We start from the raw sequence: 21,564 nt of genomic DNA, 5'->3' as shown, positions 1-21,564 counted from the left end.
CTAGGTCTGGCCTAGAATTCTAAGTTCCCGATGTCTCATGTCTTGTCTTAGCCAGAACTGTTTTCTCTTACTAGATGACCCTTCCCTCTCATCTCATCTCTGCCCAAAGTCGAAAACATCCTTCAATGCCGAGCCTAAAGTGGCTTCCTTTCTGTGGCTTTCCCTAACATCTGTCAGACAAGCATGCCATGTTATGGTTACTTGAGAACGTATGTTTCTCTCCCTTCTTAGACAGAGAGCTGCCTGAGGGTGAGGGCTGTGTCTTTTTTATCTTTTCATCCCTGGTCTGGCATGTGGCAGGCACATCACAGATGCTGACTGAACTGAAGTGAGAATGGAGTGAAAAAGCTCTGTAAAGGTGAATGCATCTAACTGAAAACAATGGAGTCAGGGAGGAATGGGGCAGGCAGTCAAAGAGGACTTGGCATCACCTATAATCTGTCAACAAGGAGAAATCATTCGTGTATGTATCTCTTACACAACTGAAAATTACTTTTAAAAAACAGAGATAGCTACAAGCATGCAAATATTCGACATAGCAGGTAATCTATAAATAATTTTCCTCTAGTTTTGATGTACTTCTGAAAAAAGCTGGTTTGAAAGAAACCTTATCTAGTTATCTTTTTAAAAGGCTAAGAACACAGCGGGAGTTGTAATTCCATTACAAATAAATAGCACATCAAGAACAAAAGAAGGCAGGGGCGCCTGGGTGGCTCAATTGGTTAAGCATCTGCCTATGGCTCGGGTCATGATCCAGGGGTCCTGGGATGGAGCCCAGTGTCAGGCTCCCTGCTCAGTGTGCAGTCTGTCTCTCCCTCTCCCCCTCCCCTGGGGTTGTGCACTCTCTCTCGCTCTCTCTCTCAAATAAATAAAATCTTAAAAAAAAGAAAAAGAACAAAAGAAGGCAGACTATGGGTACCACAAACAGGGAAGGAAAACCAAGGCTAACTGGTCCTTCTTATGTCCCCGGTTCCTCTGAGTGCTTAACTCACTCCAAACCTTCTGCAAGGGGAAAATTGAGAGTCAATTGTGTACGAAATTTCCCGTTAAACTGGTTGCCTGACTCTCAGGAGCCCAGGTCTGTTTTCACCACAGATATGGTCCGAAAACCTTCCTGCAAGACTGTTTAAAGAAAGAAACTCTTTCAAAACTGTTATTATGCTGAAAGTAGTTCTGTCTCCTCTGTGGACGAGTCAGTTTTTAGGCCAAGACTAAAATGACAGAAGCGTTCATCCAGTTAGGAGCAGCTAAACTGAGTCCCTGCCAAAGGCGTGCCCTTGGCTTCCAGAGTCGAAGGAGAGCTGCTCAAATGAGTCATTTGAGTTTCTAGGCAACAATACTTTGAATGAGGTTAAAAATGCTTTCAGTTTGCAAAATAGCAGGAAAGTTGGACTGGGGATAGCTGGGTGAAAAAAAAAGGTGCTTTACCAGATTTTAGGAGGTCACCCTGGCCCTGGCCCTGGCCCTGCCTGGGGTGGGGCATCCAGCTGGGGCATCCTAGCTCCCTCCCTTTTGAAATTGCAAGTGCCTCGCTTATCTAAAGCAAGGGTACAGCAGACACCTGGCTGCTCTGGCCACCATGCCAACCAACAGCAGGGCTCCAGTTCTAACAACAGTACCCACCAGGAGTAGTTAAGAATATGAGCTCTGGAGTCAGACCGGCTCATTGAGAGTCCCTAGTCCGCAACCATTTGGTAATATGAGGTACTCACCCAGTCTAAGTGTCTGATGCGCTCACCCCTTGCACAGATACAGTTGATCCTTGAACAACGTGGGGGTGAGGGGGACTGACCCCCCCACACACACAGTCAAAAACTTGCATATAACTTTTGACTCCCCAAAAGCCTAATTACTAATAGCCTACTGTGGACCAGAAGCCTTAGGATAACATAAATAGTTGATTAACACATATTTTGTATATGGACTGTATACTTTATTCTTATAATAAAATAAGCTAGAGAATAGAAAATGTTATTAAGAAAATTCTAAGGAAGAGAAAATTCATTTATAGTACTGTATCAAAGAAAATCTGCATGTAAGGGGACCTGTGCAGTTCAAACACATTTTGTTCAAGGGTCGACTGTATTTATTAAATGTCATCTGTGGGTCTAGCCTGGTATAGGGACCTAGCAGATAAGAGACATGCATTCCATCCTCACGAGGTCTGCACACTAGTGGGGGCTAGTGGTACATGGCAGAGACAGCAGACAGTCTGCCCCTCCTCCTCGCAGGTATGGGCTGTTCTGCTGGAGACCAAGGGCCATGAGGACGCACAGGAGTCGGCAGTGAAGGCAGGCAGGGAAGGCCTCAGCGCCGGTGGCTGCATCTATGCTGCGTTTGTCAGTGTCGTCCAGGGTCATCTCTTGGTAGCCAACAGTGCTACACACCAGCACTATTCCTTTCTGGGGAGGGGTTAAAGCCTTGAGTTTTTAGGGGCCTAGAGCTCCAGCATTCCATGTCCCCAGGGGTAAGGATGAGAGAAACTATGGGAGAGCCTCAAAAAAATAATAACAAGTATTTATACTCCTAGGGAAGTCAGTGTTGAACTTTGAAAACTTGCAGATTAGTCCATAGTTCCAATTCTATGCTCTTTTCCTCTTTCTGGTCTTTATTCCTCACTCTTTGTAGCAGACACTTGCTTTGTGCCCCCATCAACTTCTCCCCCTCCTCTGGCCATATCACCCTGAACTGTCTGGGGGAAATCATCTCTTCTCTACTTTCAGACCAGGTGCCACAGGGAAAGTGGACTCACTCTGGCTTCAGGAACTGAACATATGTCTCAATCTCCAGTTCCTTCCCCTCTGACCACCATGACTGATTCAAGAATGTGACTTGACCTACAGTCACTCCAACTGGAACCAATGGGACTCAATTCTGGGGCCATTATTTGGGCTAACGGTGAAGCCAACACCTTGTTTTTCACTTGACTTCAGTATGGAAAGATACAGGCTGGAGCTAAAACTGTCTTGCCATGATGGAAAGAGTCTATCTGTGAAGACAGCCAGCCCAAAGGAAGGCAGTGCTGAAGGGAGGAGGGGGAGAAACTAGTGCCAGTGACACAGTCTGAGCTCTGACTAAGCCGTAGAGGAGCCAGTCCTGCTCTGCTCTTGTTGGTTATATGAGAAAATGCACTTCCTTTTTGTTTAAGCTAGTTCAGTTCTGTCACTGGTAACAGAAAGAGTCCTAACTGATTAATTCTCCACTTTCCCAACTCACCAACACAACTTGACACTGGGATAGTCACTTGCCTAGAAATCAAGCATTAAAAAAAAAAAAAAAAAAAGCCCACCATCATGCCCCCCAGTTCCATAGCCTCTTTACTCATTGTCTCTTTAAGTCTGACCAAGAAAGAGGCCTCAGCTCGCTTAGCCTAGCTCACAGCAGAACTGGTATCTACTTTCTTAAACATACTGCCAGCTGGTTTGGATTGTTGCATTGATCTAGGATTTTAACATACTGGTAGCATTATGGTATTTTCTTCATAAAAATCTATTGGCTGGATAGTAAGACAGAAGGGCCTGGAACATTTCCCCATTCTGTTACTTATACACACAGAAGAAGGAGTGAGTCCCAAACCTTTGAAAGTACAATTTCTTTCTTTATATATATATATATATTTTAAAGATTTTATTTATTTATTTGACAGAGACAGCCAGCGAGAGAGGGAACACAAGCAGGGGGAGTGGGAGAGGAAGAAGCAGGCTCCCAGCAGAGAAGCCTGATGTGGGGCTTGATCCCAGAACGCCGGGATCACGCCCTGAGCCGAAGGCAGACGCCTAACGACTGTGCCACCCAGGCGCCCCCTTTCTTTATATTTTTAATATTTATTCTCCAAAAGGCACAGGTAATCTGTTTAAGACTAAAATGTAACTGACACTTGACATTATTCAAAACCAGCAAATTAAAGCAAATTGGAATTGAAGCAGAAACCAATAAAAACATGAGGACCCACCAATCAAGGACCAGATAGGATTGTCCTCCTCTTCAATGCTTGAAAATTGACCTATGAGATTAGCTTGGACCTCAGCATTTAAATTGGATAAACCTCTCTCCACCAGGGCTTTGTTAACTTCAACACAAGTCTGAACACCGATAGAATTCAGGACTTCCTTCAAGTTAAAGGTCCTTAAAAAAAAGCATAAAACAAAATTGCATCAGGAATAGTTTTTCTATCCAGCAGTTTTTATCTACTTTTTAATATACCAACTTGTTTCAGATGTCTGTCACTTTTCATTTACACACAGTAAGTACCTCTATTAGCATTAACTTAGAATATAGTAACTCCTCCCAGGCACCAACCCTTATGTGTAGCAGATTCTTAAATGCTTAAAACCATTCAATTCTGTAGGTAGTGTTTAGTTGGGAAAGCAGAGTCAGAAAAGTGTGGTCCCTGAAAATAAGTCTGCAACCCCATTTTCATGCAGGACCATCAGAAAGGAAAAGAAAATACCTATTTACTTCTTAAAATAAACCCTTTGGTCTGAGCAGATTCATTCATAGATATTTTGTTGTTGTTGTTAAATCTATGCTTATAAAATGGAAGAATCAATTCCTTTATCCATGGCCGAACAGTGAATCTATAAAACCAATAAAAAACAAGAAATGAAGGGGTGCCTGGGTGGCTCAGTCAGTTAAGCAGCCAACTCTTTTTTTTTTTTTTAAGATTTTATTTATTTATTCGACAGAGATAGAGATAGCCAGCGAGAGAGAGAACACAAGCAGGGGGAGTGGGAGAGGAAGAAGCAGGCTCATAGCAGAGGAGCCTGATGTGGGGCTCGATCCCACAACGCCGGGATCACGTCCTGAGCAGAAGGCAGATGCTCAACCGCTGTGCCACCCAGCCGCCCTAAGCAGCCAACTCTTGATTTCGGCTCAGGTATGATCCCAAGGTCCTGGGATCAAGACTTGCATCAGGCTCTGAACTCCGCCGGGAGTCTGCTTGAGGTTCTCTCTCTCCCTCTCGTTCTGCCCCTCCCTCCACTTGTGATCTCTCCCCCTACATTCCTCCCCCCAAATAAACAAATACATCTTTTTTTCCCCAAAGATTTTATTTATTTATTTGACAGAGAGAGAGACAGCCAGTGAGAGAGGGACACAAGCAGGGGGAGTGGGAGAGGAAGAAGCAGGCTCCCAGCGGAGCAGGGAGCCCGATGTGGGGCTCAATCCCAGGACCCTGGGATCACGCCCTGAGCCAAAGGCAGGCACTTAACAACTGAGCCACCCAGGTGCCCCACAAATAAATCTTTTAAGAAACCCTACAAGAAATGAAGATATTTATAGGTTAATACCATAATGACAAATTACCTAAAATTCTTGACCTATCATGATCAAAGATAAGAAGCTCCTTCCTACTATTACTTTCAAGAAACCAGTCAAAAATCCCAGAAAACCATAAGAAGTGTGGGCAGTGGGTTATTTAAGAGGTAAGAAAAAAGAGGTAATTAGAAAGGGCATGTGTTAGGTCCACACTATGGGAGAACGATGATTGAAAATGGTCTCTCACTGTCCAGAAATGGTCTTTAATAACTTTGTGCAAAATGGGAATTAAAGGATAAGAGAACAGGGGTGGGCATGGGGAATTAAAACGATAAAGCAATCGGAGAGGCAAAGCGTCTATAAAGAAGATGATTTAACAACTCACTAGTTATTAAAAGTGAACATTTATCGAGCACCACGTGCCAGACACCTGCACTAAGTACTTCACAATGAATCATCTTAAGTTCCCACATTTGTAAGTAGGCCCAATTATCCCTTTTTACAAGTGAGAAAATGAGGCTCAGAGTGATTCAGGAACTTGTTCAAGGGTACCTAATAAGTCAATAGCACAGCTGGGACTTAAACCCTGGTCCGTCTGACCTGAAGCTTGACTTCTCAGTAACCACTTTGCTATATGCTTTATATGAATACTTAAGCAGCATTGTGGGTTCTCTAAAAGCTTAATAAAGAAACATTTCTGGAAAGTAATAGTTACTCTGTGTGGGGAAATGCTAAGGCAAGACCAGCTGCAAACCTAGAGAAGGTTTATCTCACTGTGCAACCCAAGGCAAATCCTATTCTCTGACAACTTTGGATGCTGTAATCACTCAGGCTCCTCCTGGCTCTTAATATTCTAGGATTTTATCAAGTAATTTATGTGCTGTCTGAGTAATGGGCAAGAGGATGGAGGGATAGAGGCATCTCCCTTCAAAGACAGGAATGAACAACTAAGGCCTTGGAAATACCTGAAAAGGGAACGAGCAGGAGGAGCTGACGCATATAAGACCCACGAAAGCATCTGGTCATTGACTAAGATTAGGAATTTTCTGACTTGGACAGGATTCGCAACAGGATGATCTAAATGAGACCCAGGGTCTGATACTGGGCAATGAATTAGCAAAAACAAGACCTTCACTGGACTTGTGCAACATCTCTGAAGGAGAGGATGTCACTACTTCTACTAAAGAGCTCAGAGCAGGCTGGATCAGTCAAGCTGGTAAACACTTCATTGCAGAAAAATGGTGGCGTCAGAACAACTGGGTAGGAAAGCCTCCCTGATAGGGCCTTCCAAACCCTCAGCTCGGAATTCTGGTTTTTGTTTGTTTATTCCACAGCACGGTCAAAAAAGAGCTCTTGCACATGCCCATCCTAAGTGGAAATAGGACACTCATCCTGGCACTTGTCATGGAAAAGATCTCTCCCTTCTCATGAAAGGACATCTAAACCTTCAGAGATATTAAAAGAAATTCTAGAAAAAGAAGGTGTAAGATAAGTTTCTCTAAAGTACAGTCCTAAATATCACACCCAGACATCCAGGATTGTTCACGATCTCTGAAACACACGTAGAGCCTTAATACGAGGATGAGCAGATAAAAACACTTGGAACTTACTCTTTGTTCATGCCTTCAAGTAGAACAGCTGAAATCCTTTTTAACCTGTTTGCAAGCTCAGGGAGGCCTTCTGTAAGAGCACCCACCATGTTGTTGGTAATTAGGGACAGGCAGGCAATAATTTTCAATTGATTCAGCTTTTCTGTCAGTTCCTGAAGACGTGCTCCATCTGTCATGAGTGTCTAGCATATTTATTTTAAATGTAAAAATAGAAAGGGAAGCTCAATACCATGAAAATATAAAACAAGCAATGTTACATCCAAACTCCCATTTCTATCTGATTTCAGGAAAGTCATTAAACCACAACACAACACTAGACAGGCCAGGTGACACACAGATAGAATTAAAATATTGGAGAACTCGAGGGAAGAAAAAAAACCCCACTCACCTCTGGTAATTCTTTTTTCTGATAATCCCACTGTAACAGTTTTAAATAACTGTTATTTAGCACCAGTGTAGGGCTCAGGCTTGGCTTAGAGCTGTTCTCGGCCCCAGGAGTTAAAGCAGTCTCCGAAAGAGAAAGTAGTTCTTCATTTACAGATTCTTTTATCCATTCTGTAGTTTGATCAAGAGCACCTGAAAGTGAAAAGGCCACATATCTGTCCTACAGCTGTTAGATCCCTTGCATGCATTCTACATGCAGATGTTAAGCTAGGAGCTGGGCACAAATGACAAGACAGGCACACCCCTAAAGGAGCTTATAGTCCAGATGGGGAGACAGACCTGTAAACCAACAATTACAGCAGAATACAATAAATGCGAGAAGGCACAGTGGGAGTGCAGGGAGCAGACGTTGTCCAGGACAGAGTCTAAGAGGAAGAGCTCTGTAAGTGACACCTAAAAATACAAAGCAGACAGAGGACAGGACTGTCACTCCAGGCCAGGCGAACAGCCCATACAAAAACCCAGAACAGTGAGAGAATACAGCACATTCTGGATGCTACAAGCGTATCTGTATTGCCGGTCTATAGAAAACGAGGGAGAATGGTAGCAGATGGCATTGGGTGGGTAAGCAGGAGCCAGCTCAGACATGACCTTGAATTTTGTGCAGAGAATGTATTTAGACTAAAAGCACTGATTATTAAACACTTTTGAATCCTGGACCCCCTGCGTGTCTGATTAGAGCTATGCCTTTCCGAAAACGCACAAGCATGCTAGTGGGCACACTTTATTTTACTTTTGACCCAGTTCTAAGTCTTCCCACTAGAAACAGTTTGCTTTTTATACCACATTTCTTATAAAACTGTGCATTTGGTAGAATTTATAAGGTGGAAATTGCTAAAAAAACAAAACAAAACAAAACAAAAACAACAACAGACCGAACACAGTTGCAGACTTTTTAAAAAGCACCAGAGAATGAAATAAAGAATAGTAACCCTGAAATTCTTCCTCAGACCCAGCATTTGAACAGGAGTAATTTGTGAACAGCAATGCTTGCCACACGAGAGCAACACCGCCCCAAAATTTTACAACTTTGCTTCTCCTCAGTTGGCATATGTTGTTCTTGGTTTTTCTAATTCTGTTCATAAAGATGTAAAAGACTTGTAGTCTTTTGTTTAAAGGACATCCAACCGAGAGAAAGAGAGAGAGAGAGAGAGAGAGAGAGAGAGAGAGGAAATCTTGGTGGATATAATTACAGTGCGGCGTTAATAAGCATTTATACTGCCAGCTTAATCATTTACAGCTGACACATTTAAAAGCCCATTTAGTTATCTCAAACAAAAGCAACAGTGTACCATAGTGGTTCACAACCCTGGCTGATTTTAGAATCACCTGGGGAGCTTTAAAAAGAAAAGAAAGATCTTGGGCACAGCTCCTGGAGATTCTGATTTAATTGGTCTGAGATGGGGCTCAGGCATCTGTGTTTAAATATGCCAGGTGATCCTAGCAGGAAGCTAGAATTGAGTATGACTGGTAAAGCAGAAAGAGCACAAATTCAGAGTGAAACATCAGCTTTCCTCCAAGGGATCTAACTGCTGAGATGTTACTCCCACAAGCTAGTATAGTGACTGCTCTATATGGCCCCCAAACCAAGGTCAAACTCATGAGACATTTGTATCCTCGATTTTTCATGTAGGCAGTAATTCTCTTCATTCACTCATTTATTCAATGGTAACTGAGTACGTAATGTACATTAGGTGTTGTACCAAGTGCTGGGGATTCATAGATGAGTAAACATGTTCCATGCACTCCAGAAGCTCTTAGTCTACTGGGAGGGAGAAACACAAGAAGAGGCAATGGCTTTACAGGTATATTTACTTGAGAATTTTCCAGGAGCTGTGGAGGCCCAGGAGCACTGTACCTGAATTCACTCTCCACCAATACATGCTTCTGGTTTCCTGCCTGAGAGGCTTGGTCTAACCCCCCTGGAACTATCTTTGGTTCTCTAAATCTAAATCTGCCAGCTTTTACTGGCCTAGCCCAAATCTCTCTTCCTATGGGAAGCCTTTCTTGATCGTATGGACTCATCCTTAGTTAACACTTCTCAGAGCACCTGTCTTTGAATTTTTGATCTGGCTGTCATTTCTCTTAAACAGCTGATCTAAAAAAACAGCTTCTCTACTTTTTAAAAAATTGTTATTAAATATTTCATGCGTGTTCATCTCAATTCCATCTCATTAATGAGATCACTGAAGAGTCCAATCTATGATCCTTATTTTTTATTTCTCTTTCCCTTGACTTAATTCATACCACAATTTGATAGGTATGTGAAATGTGGCTTTGTTTTGGCAGACACATTTGCTTTGGAAAATACTCAGATTATCTTTCCAGTGGTACTTGTTATACAGTGGGTGCTCTAAAAGCCTCTGCTCTCCATGTCTGGCATGAGAGACCTGGTAGGTTTCCAATTTAACTCACCATCTCTGGAAGTAACCATGGGCTTAAAGAATGGCTCAAATAGTCTCCGTCAGACTAATAAACTGATTGGTCCTACAGGCCTGCAGATATCTTTCCCTCCACACCATCATCCAGTAAAACGTATACTAATGTACACAGTACATGCAAATCAAGACAAAGTGTTTTTTGTAAACTCTTTAACAAAGCAGAGAAGGGAATACTTCTCAATTCATTTTATGAGGCCAGCTTTGCCCTGATACCAAACCCAGACAAAGGTATTACAAGAAAATTACAAAGTGATCTCTTTCCAAAAATACAGATACAAAAATCCTTAAGAAAGCATTAGCAAGGTAAAGTATTAGCAAGATAAAACAGTACACTATGACCAAGGAGGTGGGATGAACATTTCAGGACTGCAAGGTTGGTTTAATCAGAAAAACATCAATCACTGTAATTCAGCACATTAACACAATAAAGGAGGAAAAAAAGCTCACTTACGTAGATATAAAGCATGTGACCAAATTTAACAGGTGACCTATTTAGATAAAAATTCTCACAAACTAGAAATAGTACTTCCTCAACACAGAAAAAGACATCTATGAGAAGCTGCAGGTAACATCAGACTTAATGGTCAAACAATGAACATTCTTCCCCTAGAAAGGCAAGGATGCCCTCTCTGATGACTACTATTGAACAATTGATTGGCTGACCTAGTCAGTGCAATAAGGCAAGAAAAAGAAGTAAAAGGCACACAGATTAAAAAAAAAGAAGTAAAACTGTCTTTGTTTGCAGGCAAAATGATCGTATATATAGAAAAAACCTAAGGAATAGTCCAAAAATCTACTAGCATTAATAAGTTAATCCAGCAAGTTCTCAGGCTGCAAAGTCAATATTCAAAAATAAATTATACTTCTATATGCTCGAAAATAAAAATTTTACAAAATACCATTTATAACAGCATCAAAGAACATAAAATAAATGGGATTAAATTGAACAAAATGAGTACAGGACTGGAGGGGCACCTGGGTGACACAGTTGGTTGAGCGTCCGACTCTTGGTTTTGGCTCAGGTCATGATATCGGGTTGTGAGATCAAGCTCCACATCAGGCTGCCCGCTCGGTATAGAGTCTGCTTAAGTTTCTCTCTCCCTCTCCATTGGCCCCTCCCCCCTCAAATAAATAAATCTTTCAAAAAAAATAAGTACAAGACTGGTACACCAAAACTAAAACATATTGCTGAAATAAATTAGACTTAAGAAGAGATACCCAGTTCACAAATTAGCAGATTCATTATTGTGAAGATGTCAGTTCAACATAATTCTAATCACCATCCCAGCTGGCTTTTTTGCAGAAATGAATAAACTAATTAAAAATGCATATGGAAATTCAAAGGACCTAAAATAGGCAAAATAATTTGGAAAAGAAGAACAACGATGGAAGACTAACACTACCCTATTTCAAGACTTAGCCTCAATAATCAGGACTGTGTGGTATTTAGTGAAGAGAAGACATATAGATCATAGGATAGAATAGAATCCAATAAAAAAAATGAAGTAGTGATATGTGCTACAATATGGGTAAATCGTGAACATACTATACTAAGTGAAAGAAGCCACACATCGTATGATCTGATTTATATGAAATGTCCATAATTGGCAAATCCATAGAGACAAAAAGTAGACCAGAGGTTGTCAAAGCTTAAGGGAAGGGAGAACGGGGAGATACTGCTAGTGGGTACGGGGTTTCTTTTTGAGATGATGAGAATCTTCTGGAATTAAATACTGATGATGGTTGTATAACCTTTGAATATACTAAAACCCACTGAATTATACAGTTTAAAAAATTAACGTTATCGCATGTAAATTATACTTCAATTACCAAAAAAATAATAAAGAGGTCAAAAACAGACTCACAAATGTATTGTCAATTGATTTTCAACAAAGATGCCAAAGCAGTTCAATAAAGAAAAGGTAGCCTTTTTCAAGGAATGTGTTTTTGGAAAGTATTTATGTCCTACAGGATTTTTGAAAGAATCACATGAAATGAAGTTCTATGAGAATGTGTTATCAGATATAAGACATTACCTAAATAAATAAAAACCTTCTCCGAGTATCTTAGAAGTTACTTGTGCTCTGGTCCCTGAGGAGTGATCTGTTACTCTTTCTGCAGGTAATTTAGTTGTTGGACCTCATGTGGTTATCTTGTTGATGCTTACTACATACGTCCAATCATTGCCTAAGGCTTTCTTGGGTGTACTTTAAATCAGGCAATTGAATAAAATCTGTCTGTTGGTAAAATAAAGTATTTTCTGGAGTCAATTCAGAAATCTAGAGTGCTTCTCTGTATTAATTTTCCAATAATTGTTTTATTAAAAAATCATGTACACACAAAAATCCAACCCTTTTGTCCTTCTGCATGTTACTATGAGGCTCTTCTTTTGATATTAGGGCACAGTGACCGACTTTTGGCAGAGTGACTTGAGGATATAATTAACAGCTGACATACACTCTGCTTCCTGGACTCTTGATTTCTCTGGGAACATTTTTAGAGCTGGGCAATAATGACCTATATGCACAACTGGATTTATTCTATTCTTAAATCTCTGAAAATATCCAAGTCAATGTGAAAAGTACGAATGAATTGCAGGTCACTAAGCCTGGGTCTTAAGGACAGAAACAAATCATTTAAGATGAACAAAATTGTAATTCAAACCAATATTAAGGAATTTACTCCAGACGACAAGCTATCTTGATTCAAGACATGGAGACATTTGCACATACATGTATACACATTTGCACAGGCATACAATGAAACTAACCAATAAAACACTGGAAAGGAAAACACTGCTACAAACTTAGTTACTGTAGTTCAGGTTTCGGATTCAGGTTGTACATAGGGTTCTATTTCCATTAATCCCTCTCTCCCTTTGGAGCTAAAAAAATACAGCCCTGAAGCCACAGAATTTTGCTGTGGAAGGATCCTTAGAAGTCATCTAATCTTATCTGCCACTCGGTGCTAGCACTCCCTCTGCAGATGCCCTAAAGAAAGTCAGTATCTCATCTGAAGACAGGCAGTGTTGTGTAGTGGCTCAATGTACATGCTTGGGGGCAGAGACATGTCTGGTTTATCCAGGCTTTAGCAGTCACCTAGGTACCTTAACCTCAATTTCTTCATTTATATATTTTTAAGATTATTTATTTACTTATTTGAGAGAGAGAGAGTACAGGCAGGGGGAGTGGCAGAGGGAGCCAGAGAAGCAGGCTCCCTGCTGAAGAGGGAGCCCGATGTGGGGCTCAATACCAGAACCCTAGGATCATGACCTGAGCCAAAGGCAGACACTTTAACCGACTCAGCCACCCGGGTGCCCCAATTTCTTCATTTGTAAACAGTGAGTGATAACAGTGCCAGATTCATAGGGCTTTGTGAAGCTTGAATGGGCTAATAAAGGTAAAATGTTTGGCACACAGTAAGGACTTGGTGTATAATAAGTGTTCAACAAAATGATAGCTGGCACTACTAGTAGTAATAGAGAGGCCCATTCCAAGCTTAAAACATCTCTAGCTGCTAAAAAGGTCAGAACTGGCTGCCTGTGATTTCTCTCCATGGATCCTAGTCTGCCCTACAGAGCTTAACCCAAAGTCCCTGCATCAATATCAACAGGAAGGCAGTGCTCAGGGCCCACGTACGTCTCCTTGTTACCAAACAGAATGTGCACAGCTTCATGGACTGTTCCCCCCTAAGACCCTCCACGACCCAGGCCCTCTTTCCTGCATGCTCCGGACTCTTGGAGCCCCTTTAAAAGTGGTACCTGTTTGGCTTTGTTTATATAAGGCTACCATATTGACTAGCTTGACAGAAGACGAGGAGTGTGGGTGAAGTGGGTGGATCATCTAACAGCCTTATAGTGTGGTTAATTAAAGCCCAGAAGCCAGGGTTCAGAGTCTGCCAATGAGGGAATCAGTAAGCTAGCCTTTTGGCAGCTGTGCAACATCTGGCATCATAATTCCCTTGCCTGTGAAATAAAGGGTGTAACAGTCCCTACTTAAGTAAGTAACTGTGAGGTTTCATTGAGGTACCACATTCTCTATTCCCAGGCTTTCTTGATCCTTCTCTCAGTCCAGTTTTAATGCCCACTAGTCCATGAACCTATTCGCATCAGGGTTACCAAGAATCCTCATGCAGTCATATGCAATGGTCAAGCCTTGGCCTCCATTTTTCTTGACCACTTAGCACTGTCATAGTTGATTATGTCATTCTCCAAACACTCTGTTCACTGTCTTACAGAACATCACCAGCTCCTGGCTTCCTTTACCTCTCTGGCTACTCTTTCACAGTCACCTTTGCAGGATCCTTCTCCTCTTTTCGGGCTGTAGATGCTCTAGAGTCCCAAGTCAGGCCTCTTCAGTATCGACACTCACTCCCCAGGTAATTTTATCTAGTGTTATGTTGTGGCTAAGAGCATGAATGGTGTAGCCAGACCATCTGGGTGTCCCAGCTCTGTGGCTTGCCTACAAGTTGTGTCATGGAGGCAAGGGATCTAACCTATCTATGCCTCAGTTTCCTCATTCATAAAATGGGGAGTAATTTCCTAAAGTTGTTGCAAAGATCAAATTAGTTAATATAGTTAAAGTGCTTAGCATGTGGTAAGCATTTTACACGTTAGCTATTATTCAGTGTCATGGCTTTATCTATCATAAATACACTGGTGAGTCCTGAACGTATACCCCCAGTACCCACCATTCCCCTGAACTCTAGCCTCTTATATCCACATGCCTACCTGATGTGTCCATGTTGATGTCAAACAAGATCTCAAAGTTCATATATCTAAAACTGAACCCTGATTCCCTACCACCTCCCTACCTGCCTTCCCCTAGCTGCCCCACCTCACAAGCAGCCAATACTATTCATCCTGCTGCTCAGGTGAAAATCTTAGCATCATCCTCAACTCTTCCCTTTTCTCTTTCATCCAACTTTCAGCAAATCATTTTGTTCAACTTTCAGAATACATCCAGAATCTGACTTGCTCGTACTACTTCCACCATTGCCACCTGGACCGGTAGTTCTTGCTGGAGCAGCTGCGATACCACCTCCTTGGGGCCCCTGTTTCCCCTCCCTCGTTGCTCCCATATGATCTATTCTCTACCAAGAAGCCAGAGTAGTCTTAAAAAATGAAAATCACATGTTGCCCCCCTGATCAAAACTCTCCAAGGACTTCTCATCACACTTGGAATCAACTCTCAACTCTCACTTCCTAGCAAGGCTTTACAGGACCTGCCATTGTCTACCTCTCAGCCTCATCTCCTCCCAGTCTCTCCCTGCCTACTTTACTCCAGCCATACTGTCTGCCCTTGTCTGTCCAACTTCACATGCAAGCTTCACACCTTCGCACTTTCAGCTCCCTCTGGCTGGAAGGTTCTTCTCTCACATTTTTACATGCCCCTTCCTCTTTCCTTTGCAAACTCTCCTCAAATGTTACTTTTTAGAGAGGTTTTCCCAGTCTACCTTATCTTTAAAAACACCACCTCCCCCACTCCTGCCCCACTGCTCTCTGCCCTTCTTTCCTATTTTTCTTCACAGCACTTAACACATCTGACAATATACGTTATTTGTTTGTTTGCCATGCCTACTAGAATGTCAGCTCCTCGGGGTCACACCATTGTTTTGTTCACTGCAGTATTCACAACCACTAAGCAGTGTATGGGATACAGCAGGTGCTCAATAAATATATTTTTTTAATGCATGAAGAAATGAATAGTGCTTGGCACAGTTCTTGGGACATGGGCAGACAGCTATAAATTTGTGATGCTGATTTTAGAAGTTAAAAAAATGTTTAACAGAAGAGCCAAAATTCTTTAGTGATACTCTTTAAGACATCAAAACATAAACATCATATTTCCATCCAATGTTAATATATAGACACTGTATTGTACTTACTTGGAGTTTCTTCTAAAATTTCTTGGAACTTGGTTCTCTCATAATCCACCAACTGGCGTTGAAGATGTGGTCGAACACTCCTAATTGTAAAATTGACCATGTCCATTTTCATGAGGTCCAGGACATGAAATATTTGTCTAAAAATTTTAGAGTTAAAATAGTTAGAAAGGTGATTACGAAATTAAGCTGAAATTCATTAACTGTGATCTACTTAACAGGCTGGAAAAGATAAACATCCCCAAATAGTTTTGAAATTCCAACTGCCATTGACAAGGTCACTATTCGTAGAAGGCATTACACATGCATTCAAAATGTATTCTTCACAGATCTCAAGAGTATTTGCTTTAGCAAATACAGTACCTCCAGCAGATCCACTACACCTGGCCATAAACTGACAGACACTAAGAAGCATAAACAACGAGTCTTAATGAGACAAAGAAGATTCAAGAAGGAATCTTCCTTGGAAAGCCCTGAAATTTTAACGAGTCTGAACAAAGTGTATATGGTTTCTATTCCTATGGGAATTGGGGGGGGGTAGAGAGAAAAGAAAAAAAAAAGGACAGGGTAGTGAGGCACAAAAATACTTAGCTTTGCTAATCTGGTTTTCTTTTAGGATCAAGGATTCCTTTGGGAGACCAGTTATTATTCTGTGTTGCTCAATTCCCACACTTCCCTTTTGTTTTGTTTTGTTTTCTTAAATATTTATTTATTTATTTGAGAGGGAGAAAGCATGAGCAGGAGGGGCGGAGGGAGAGAGAATCTCAAGCAGACTCCACACTGAGCACAGGGCCCAATTCAGGGCTCAATCTCCTGACCCTGAGATCATGACCTGAGCCAAAACCAAGAGTCAGACACTTAACCAACTGCACCACCAAGGTACCCGCCCTTCACATTTCCCTTCTGAATGAAATCGAAGGTACTCTCAGAAAATGTAAGCAGCGAAAGTGCTAACCTCAGCACCTCCACGATGTTGCTGGTAGCCTTTAGCTCTCTGATATCGTCATCTCGCACGGGAGCACACAGCTTTCCCATTGTACTGATGACATAGTTGGCCAGGCCTTGGATGTCAACAGCACTGTGCTCAGCCTGTTGCCTAATGAGGTCTGTGTCCAAAACTTCACAGATCTGGTTGCGAAGGCGGTTGCCTCCAGGAGTCAGAAAAGAGAGGAGAATCTACAGAGAAAGGAAAGTTAACAGTATCGTTACGTGAATACGGGTTGTCATTTTTTACTTCAGTGTCTAGATGACTAAGCTCCTTGTCCATATTTGCCGCAGAAGTTTACACTGACTGGTGGTGGGTCAGAGGAGCACTCTAGTGTCTCAACTCAAAAAAGAAAGCTCTATCTTCTGAATTAAAGCTCCCCCCCTTCAACCCATGGAAAGTTACCGAAACTAACAGAATAAGAGCAACTGGAAAAGAAGGGGTATTACTGAAATAACTTCAGAAAGTTTATATTTAAACCATGCAAAGAAAGAACAAGTTGCAGATCATGGCTCCACAAGAACCCTTTAAAGAAGAACAAATGGAAATACCCCATGGGCTCCATTAGTATATTTTAAATATAAAATATTTATTATATATTTTACAAGCAACCTATCCTGAGTATTCACCACACAGCAGACACTGTGCTTACACACTCAGAACATGGTTAGGAGTATGGGCTCTGAGCCAGAGCGCCTCAGCTCAAGTCCCTCTCTACCCCTCAAAGCTGTGTGACCCTGGGTGAGTAAGGGAACGTGGTTTCTTTTTATCCAGTAAGAATTCAGTAATAGGAGTAACTACCTCACAGCATTATGGTAACAATAAATGAACAACCTAGTGTTTGGCATAGAGCAAGTGCTTTGTGAATGTTAGCTAAAACTATAACCCTCATATCACCTGAATCTTACAATTACCCTGCAAGTACTCAGGATGCTAGGACTCATGGAGGGAAAGCCTTTGCTAAACCCATCACTAAACCATACTGTCCAACTCCCGAGTCTGTGCTCTTAACTACTGTGGCCACTACTCTGTGTGCTAAATGCTGCCCTGTGCTCTTTCCACTGCCCTATTTCCCTAGGCTCCACCCCACCCCACCCCAGGAAGTACACTTCAGAAAACTCCCTTCCAGTGATTGCACTTACTCAGTTTTCCAAAAAGAATCTCCAATACCCTTTGGAGGACACGAAAACAGGCTTTGGGGGAAAATTACTAATCAATACAGACAACATCAACTTGCCTCTCTGATTTCTTCAAACAGTTTGATGGCATGTTCATACTCGGGAGGCTCAGCATTCAGTTCTGACTCCAGGACGTCCCAGAAGGCCTGGTGGACAATGTGCTTCACTCGACTGGCTAAGCTACAGGAAGGAAATGAATTGTTTTTAAAAATAAGCATTATTTTTCCTGATTATAAAAGAAATGTGCTCACTGTAGGAATCTTAGAAAATGCAGAAAAAAAAGAATAAAAATGGCCCATAATCTCATTTTTAAACTTTTGACACAATTCCCTTGTTCAATGCATTGTTTTAATATAGTTGAGGATAACCAGTAGGTATATTATGTACTCATCTCATTTAATATTCTGTCCTAAGAGTTTCCCCAAGACTTTAAAAATGCTTTCTTGCTATAGATTTAAGTTCATAAAATTCTGTCTTAAGGAGATGCCATAATTTACCCAGTTACTCTTTAGATCTTTAGACTTGTTCTAGATTTTGGGGATGAGGTGGCAAAGTTGCTCTATCCTCAACAGCTGAAGTTTCATTGCACAGAATAGAACAGATTGGCCCCAAGGAGACATGCATGCAAATTGCTGCCAACTGCAGTTTAGATGTCCCATTTAAAGTTAGCCAGACCAAACTGCTGAAATAGGAACCTTCCTAGGAAGAGCTCACAATAGAATTGGTGGCCACTTTGCTTCACCTCTTATGTCAATGCCCTAAAATAGGTGCACATTTAAATACACATCCCTACTGAACTCCTATATTTGGCAACAGTTTTAAGAAAAGCACATATTTCCCTGCACTGTACTTATGAGTCTCCATCCCCTATAGGTCATAACCTCTCTCCCAGGCAGAGGCCAGAACTACTTCTTCTTCTAAGTACCTGCCACTGTACCTAGCACACTATCTGGCATATAGTGAGTGTTTGATGAATGCATGGTGAATGAATTAATAATGTGATAGTTAAGCACATCACCTAATTTTTAGAGTATAAATAGCTAAACATACAATAATGCTATGAGAAATTAAAATTAGCTTTCTGAGGACTGTAAGTTAAAATTGTTTCTATAACTGCAAATGCTATATTCTACTCAGCAACTTTAAATGCTAAAACTTACTCTGGTTGCCTGACTAGATTCATTCAATGTAAATGCTATTTCTAATGCTGACCCTCCCGAGCAACTACAGAACAAGAAAGGCAAACGTTGCTGTCACGGACTTTCACTCTGAACTTTACAAGCCCCACGTAGTTGGCCTGAATGGAGCAACCAAGAAGGAGCTACAACAACTTTAGAGCTCCTGCAGGGACATCAGAGTTTAAATGTAAGTTTTCCTAAAAGCTGAAAGATACTTTTTAGCCTTTTAATTTTCTGGAGGATGGTGGGGAAGAATGAGATCAATAAAATCATTTACAAGCATTCCTACTGGGTATCAGAAATTGGACATATTTTGCCAAGTTTTTTCCCCCCAAAACAATATTTGGTTAAATACAAGAGTCAGTGATATATTTAAAAGTAACAACTTGGCCATTTGTGGAAAGTCATCTAAAAAAATCAACCAATCATAATATGCCATTTCATTTTTAGAGAAAGATAATTGTCCTAAGTTTGCATTTTGCTTTCCTTGCTCACATTTTCCAGCTATGGCAGAAAATGAAGGAAGGAGGCATTCCTATTTCCCATGGTATCAAAATACTTATGTTCAAGGCACTCAGATGCCCATGAGCATGCATTTGAAGTAAGTATTTTAGTCCCCATCATATCCTTGGGGAATATGAGGCTCAGAAATGTTCTCAGCAGAGCCAGGATTCAAACCCAGAACTTGTCTGATCCTAAAGTGCCTTCACTAATGTCTGTATTTGCAAATTTTGAATTTAAAGTATAAATACTTCCAAAGTGTCTTTTGCTGTGCTTCATAAAACACACTAATTTTAACTTCAAACATTCATTTTCATCAGTCAGTCAAAAATGTTTATAAGGCATCCAATATGCGCCAGGCCCTGTTTTAGGTGCTGTGGTTACTATAGTAAAAAGTGTCTGCTCTCAAAAATTTGTTAGCAGGGACAGAAAGACAAAAACAAAACACATTAAAAATAAATAAGGCAATTTCAGAATGATGAGGAAGACAGAATGAGACAATGTGGTAGATAGTAATGGAGAGGGTATTAACTTCACTGGTGGCTGAAGAAAGCTTCTCTAACACAACGACCTTTGAGTTGAGACTTGAAGGAGAAATCAGAAAGCAGCCAGTTAAAATCTAGCAGAACAACACTGAAAAAGCAGAAAGAAGAAGGACAAAGTCCTTGAATAGGATCGGGCTCGTGTACTCTGAGGTCAGCAAGGAAGCCAGTGTGGCTGAAGCATAGCAAGCAGGAAGGAAAGGAGTAAGAGACTTGGTCGGGGAAGCAGGGCCTTGCTGCCATACTAAAGGGTTTGAGTTCTGATTCTAAGTGTAATAGAAAAACCATTGAAGGACTGTAAGCAAAGAAATGACCTACTCTGATCAACCCTTTAGAAAGATCATTCTGGCTACCATGTGGCTATGGAGGATGGATTATGGGGGGCTAAGGATGGAGACAGGGCAACTAGCTAGGACTTAAAGGGTCAAGGTCAGAGATGATGGTGGTCTGGGCTAGGAGTGTAACTATAGAGCTGGTATAAAGGATTATGGTGAAATGCAGTTACCATAGAAAACCAAACAGATATACCTATTTTGGCCAGTAATCTTAAAAAATATTAATGATTATTATAAATAATAACCCCAGGAGGGAAAGGAGTAACTAATACCCCCCAAAATATTAATGATTATTATGAATAATAATCCCAGGAGCAGGAGGCCTATGATTCACATTTCGAAGAAGGAAAATTATTATGCTTGCTACTTTCCTGCTTTAAAACAAATAAACATAAAAGCTCTAAATAGAATCAAATATTATATGCTGTCTTAATTGATAGAGGAAATGCCTCTGGATTTATAAATGACAGTGTGAGGTTGAAGATTCAATGCCATTATTCATGAGTTAACTTTGCCTGTTAAGATGATTTATCTGTAGTTATTGCTCCAAGCCTTTTCTCCTTTTTGTCCCAGGGGATTTATGAGCCATCAAAGTCACAGAGGCTGAGGTAGGATATAAGGGCATGGCTCTAACTAGAGGTCCCTGGGCTGGGGGTTTGGGAGGGGTGTGAGGTTAACCAGGTGCCTGTGCAGTTGTGATTCCCACCTCCAGCTGCTTCGGAGTTACCTATTCTCAGCACTTTGGCAGCTCCACTACATTTATTTATTTTCACAACCTGAATATCAGTTTTTAAGAAGTCGATCTGCAAACATTTCTTGAGCATGTTCTAGATGTCAGGCGTTCTGCCAGGCAATGGGGATAGAGCAGCAAACAGTATAGACATAGTTCCTCCATTAATGGTGTTTTGGTCACATGGGAAAGACAGACACTGAACATAAAATTATAAGCCTTCTTAACAAAAAGGAGGTAGGCGGGCAACAGGAGTCTTTAGGAAGGGGATTTAATGTAATCTAGTACGCTCAGGAATGTCAGGAAAAGCTTCCCTCAGAAAGTGACATATAAACTGAGTTCTAAAGATTATGCGTAACATGTACCCTTGAGGAATAGTTTTAAAAACAAGTATAAGACCTTGTTAGAGAACTAACCAATGTCTACTCGCAGCGGCTATTATACAAGACTTCTAGGAATCAGTGTGAACGTGTGTGTATGT

General features: G+C 41.2%; 1 protein-coding gene across 4 annotated transcripts in view; it reads right to left on the bottom strand.

Annotated features, from left to right (window-relative positions):
• Positions 1-21,564, bottom strand: part of TCP11L2 (t-complex 11 like 2) — a 37,415-nt gene that overhangs the window by 3,775 nt on the left and 12,076 nt on the right. For all 4 annotated transcript variants that reach the window (XM_008705661.2, XM_008705659.2, XM_008705662.2 and 1 more), the window contains 6 exons: positions 17,857-17,977; positions 16,590-16,810; positions 15,638-15,774; positions 7,255-7,442; positions 6,867-7,048; positions 3,953-4,125 (listed from right to left, as the gene is read on the bottom strand). In XM_008705661.2, the coding sequence (XP_008703883.1) occupies positions 3,953-4,125; positions 6,867-7,048; positions 7,255-7,442; positions 15,638-15,774; positions 16,590-16,810; positions 17,857-17,977 (1,022 nt within the window). The remainder of the gene's footprint in view (positions 1-3,952; positions 4,126-6,866; positions 7,049-7,254; positions 7,443-15,637; positions 15,775-16,589; positions 16,811-17,856; positions 17,978-21,564) is intronic.

The sequence above is a fragment of the Ursus maritimus genome, unplaced genomic scaffold, assembly GCF_017311325.1.
Source record: "Ursus maritimus isolate PB19 unplaced genomic scaffold, ASM1731132v1 scaffold_21, whole genome shotgun sequence".
NCBI classification, from domain to species: Eukaryota; Metazoa; Chordata; class Mammalia; order Carnivora; family Ursidae; genus Ursus; species Ursus maritimus.
This window is presented reverse-complemented; position numbering and strand designations above follow the sequence as displayed.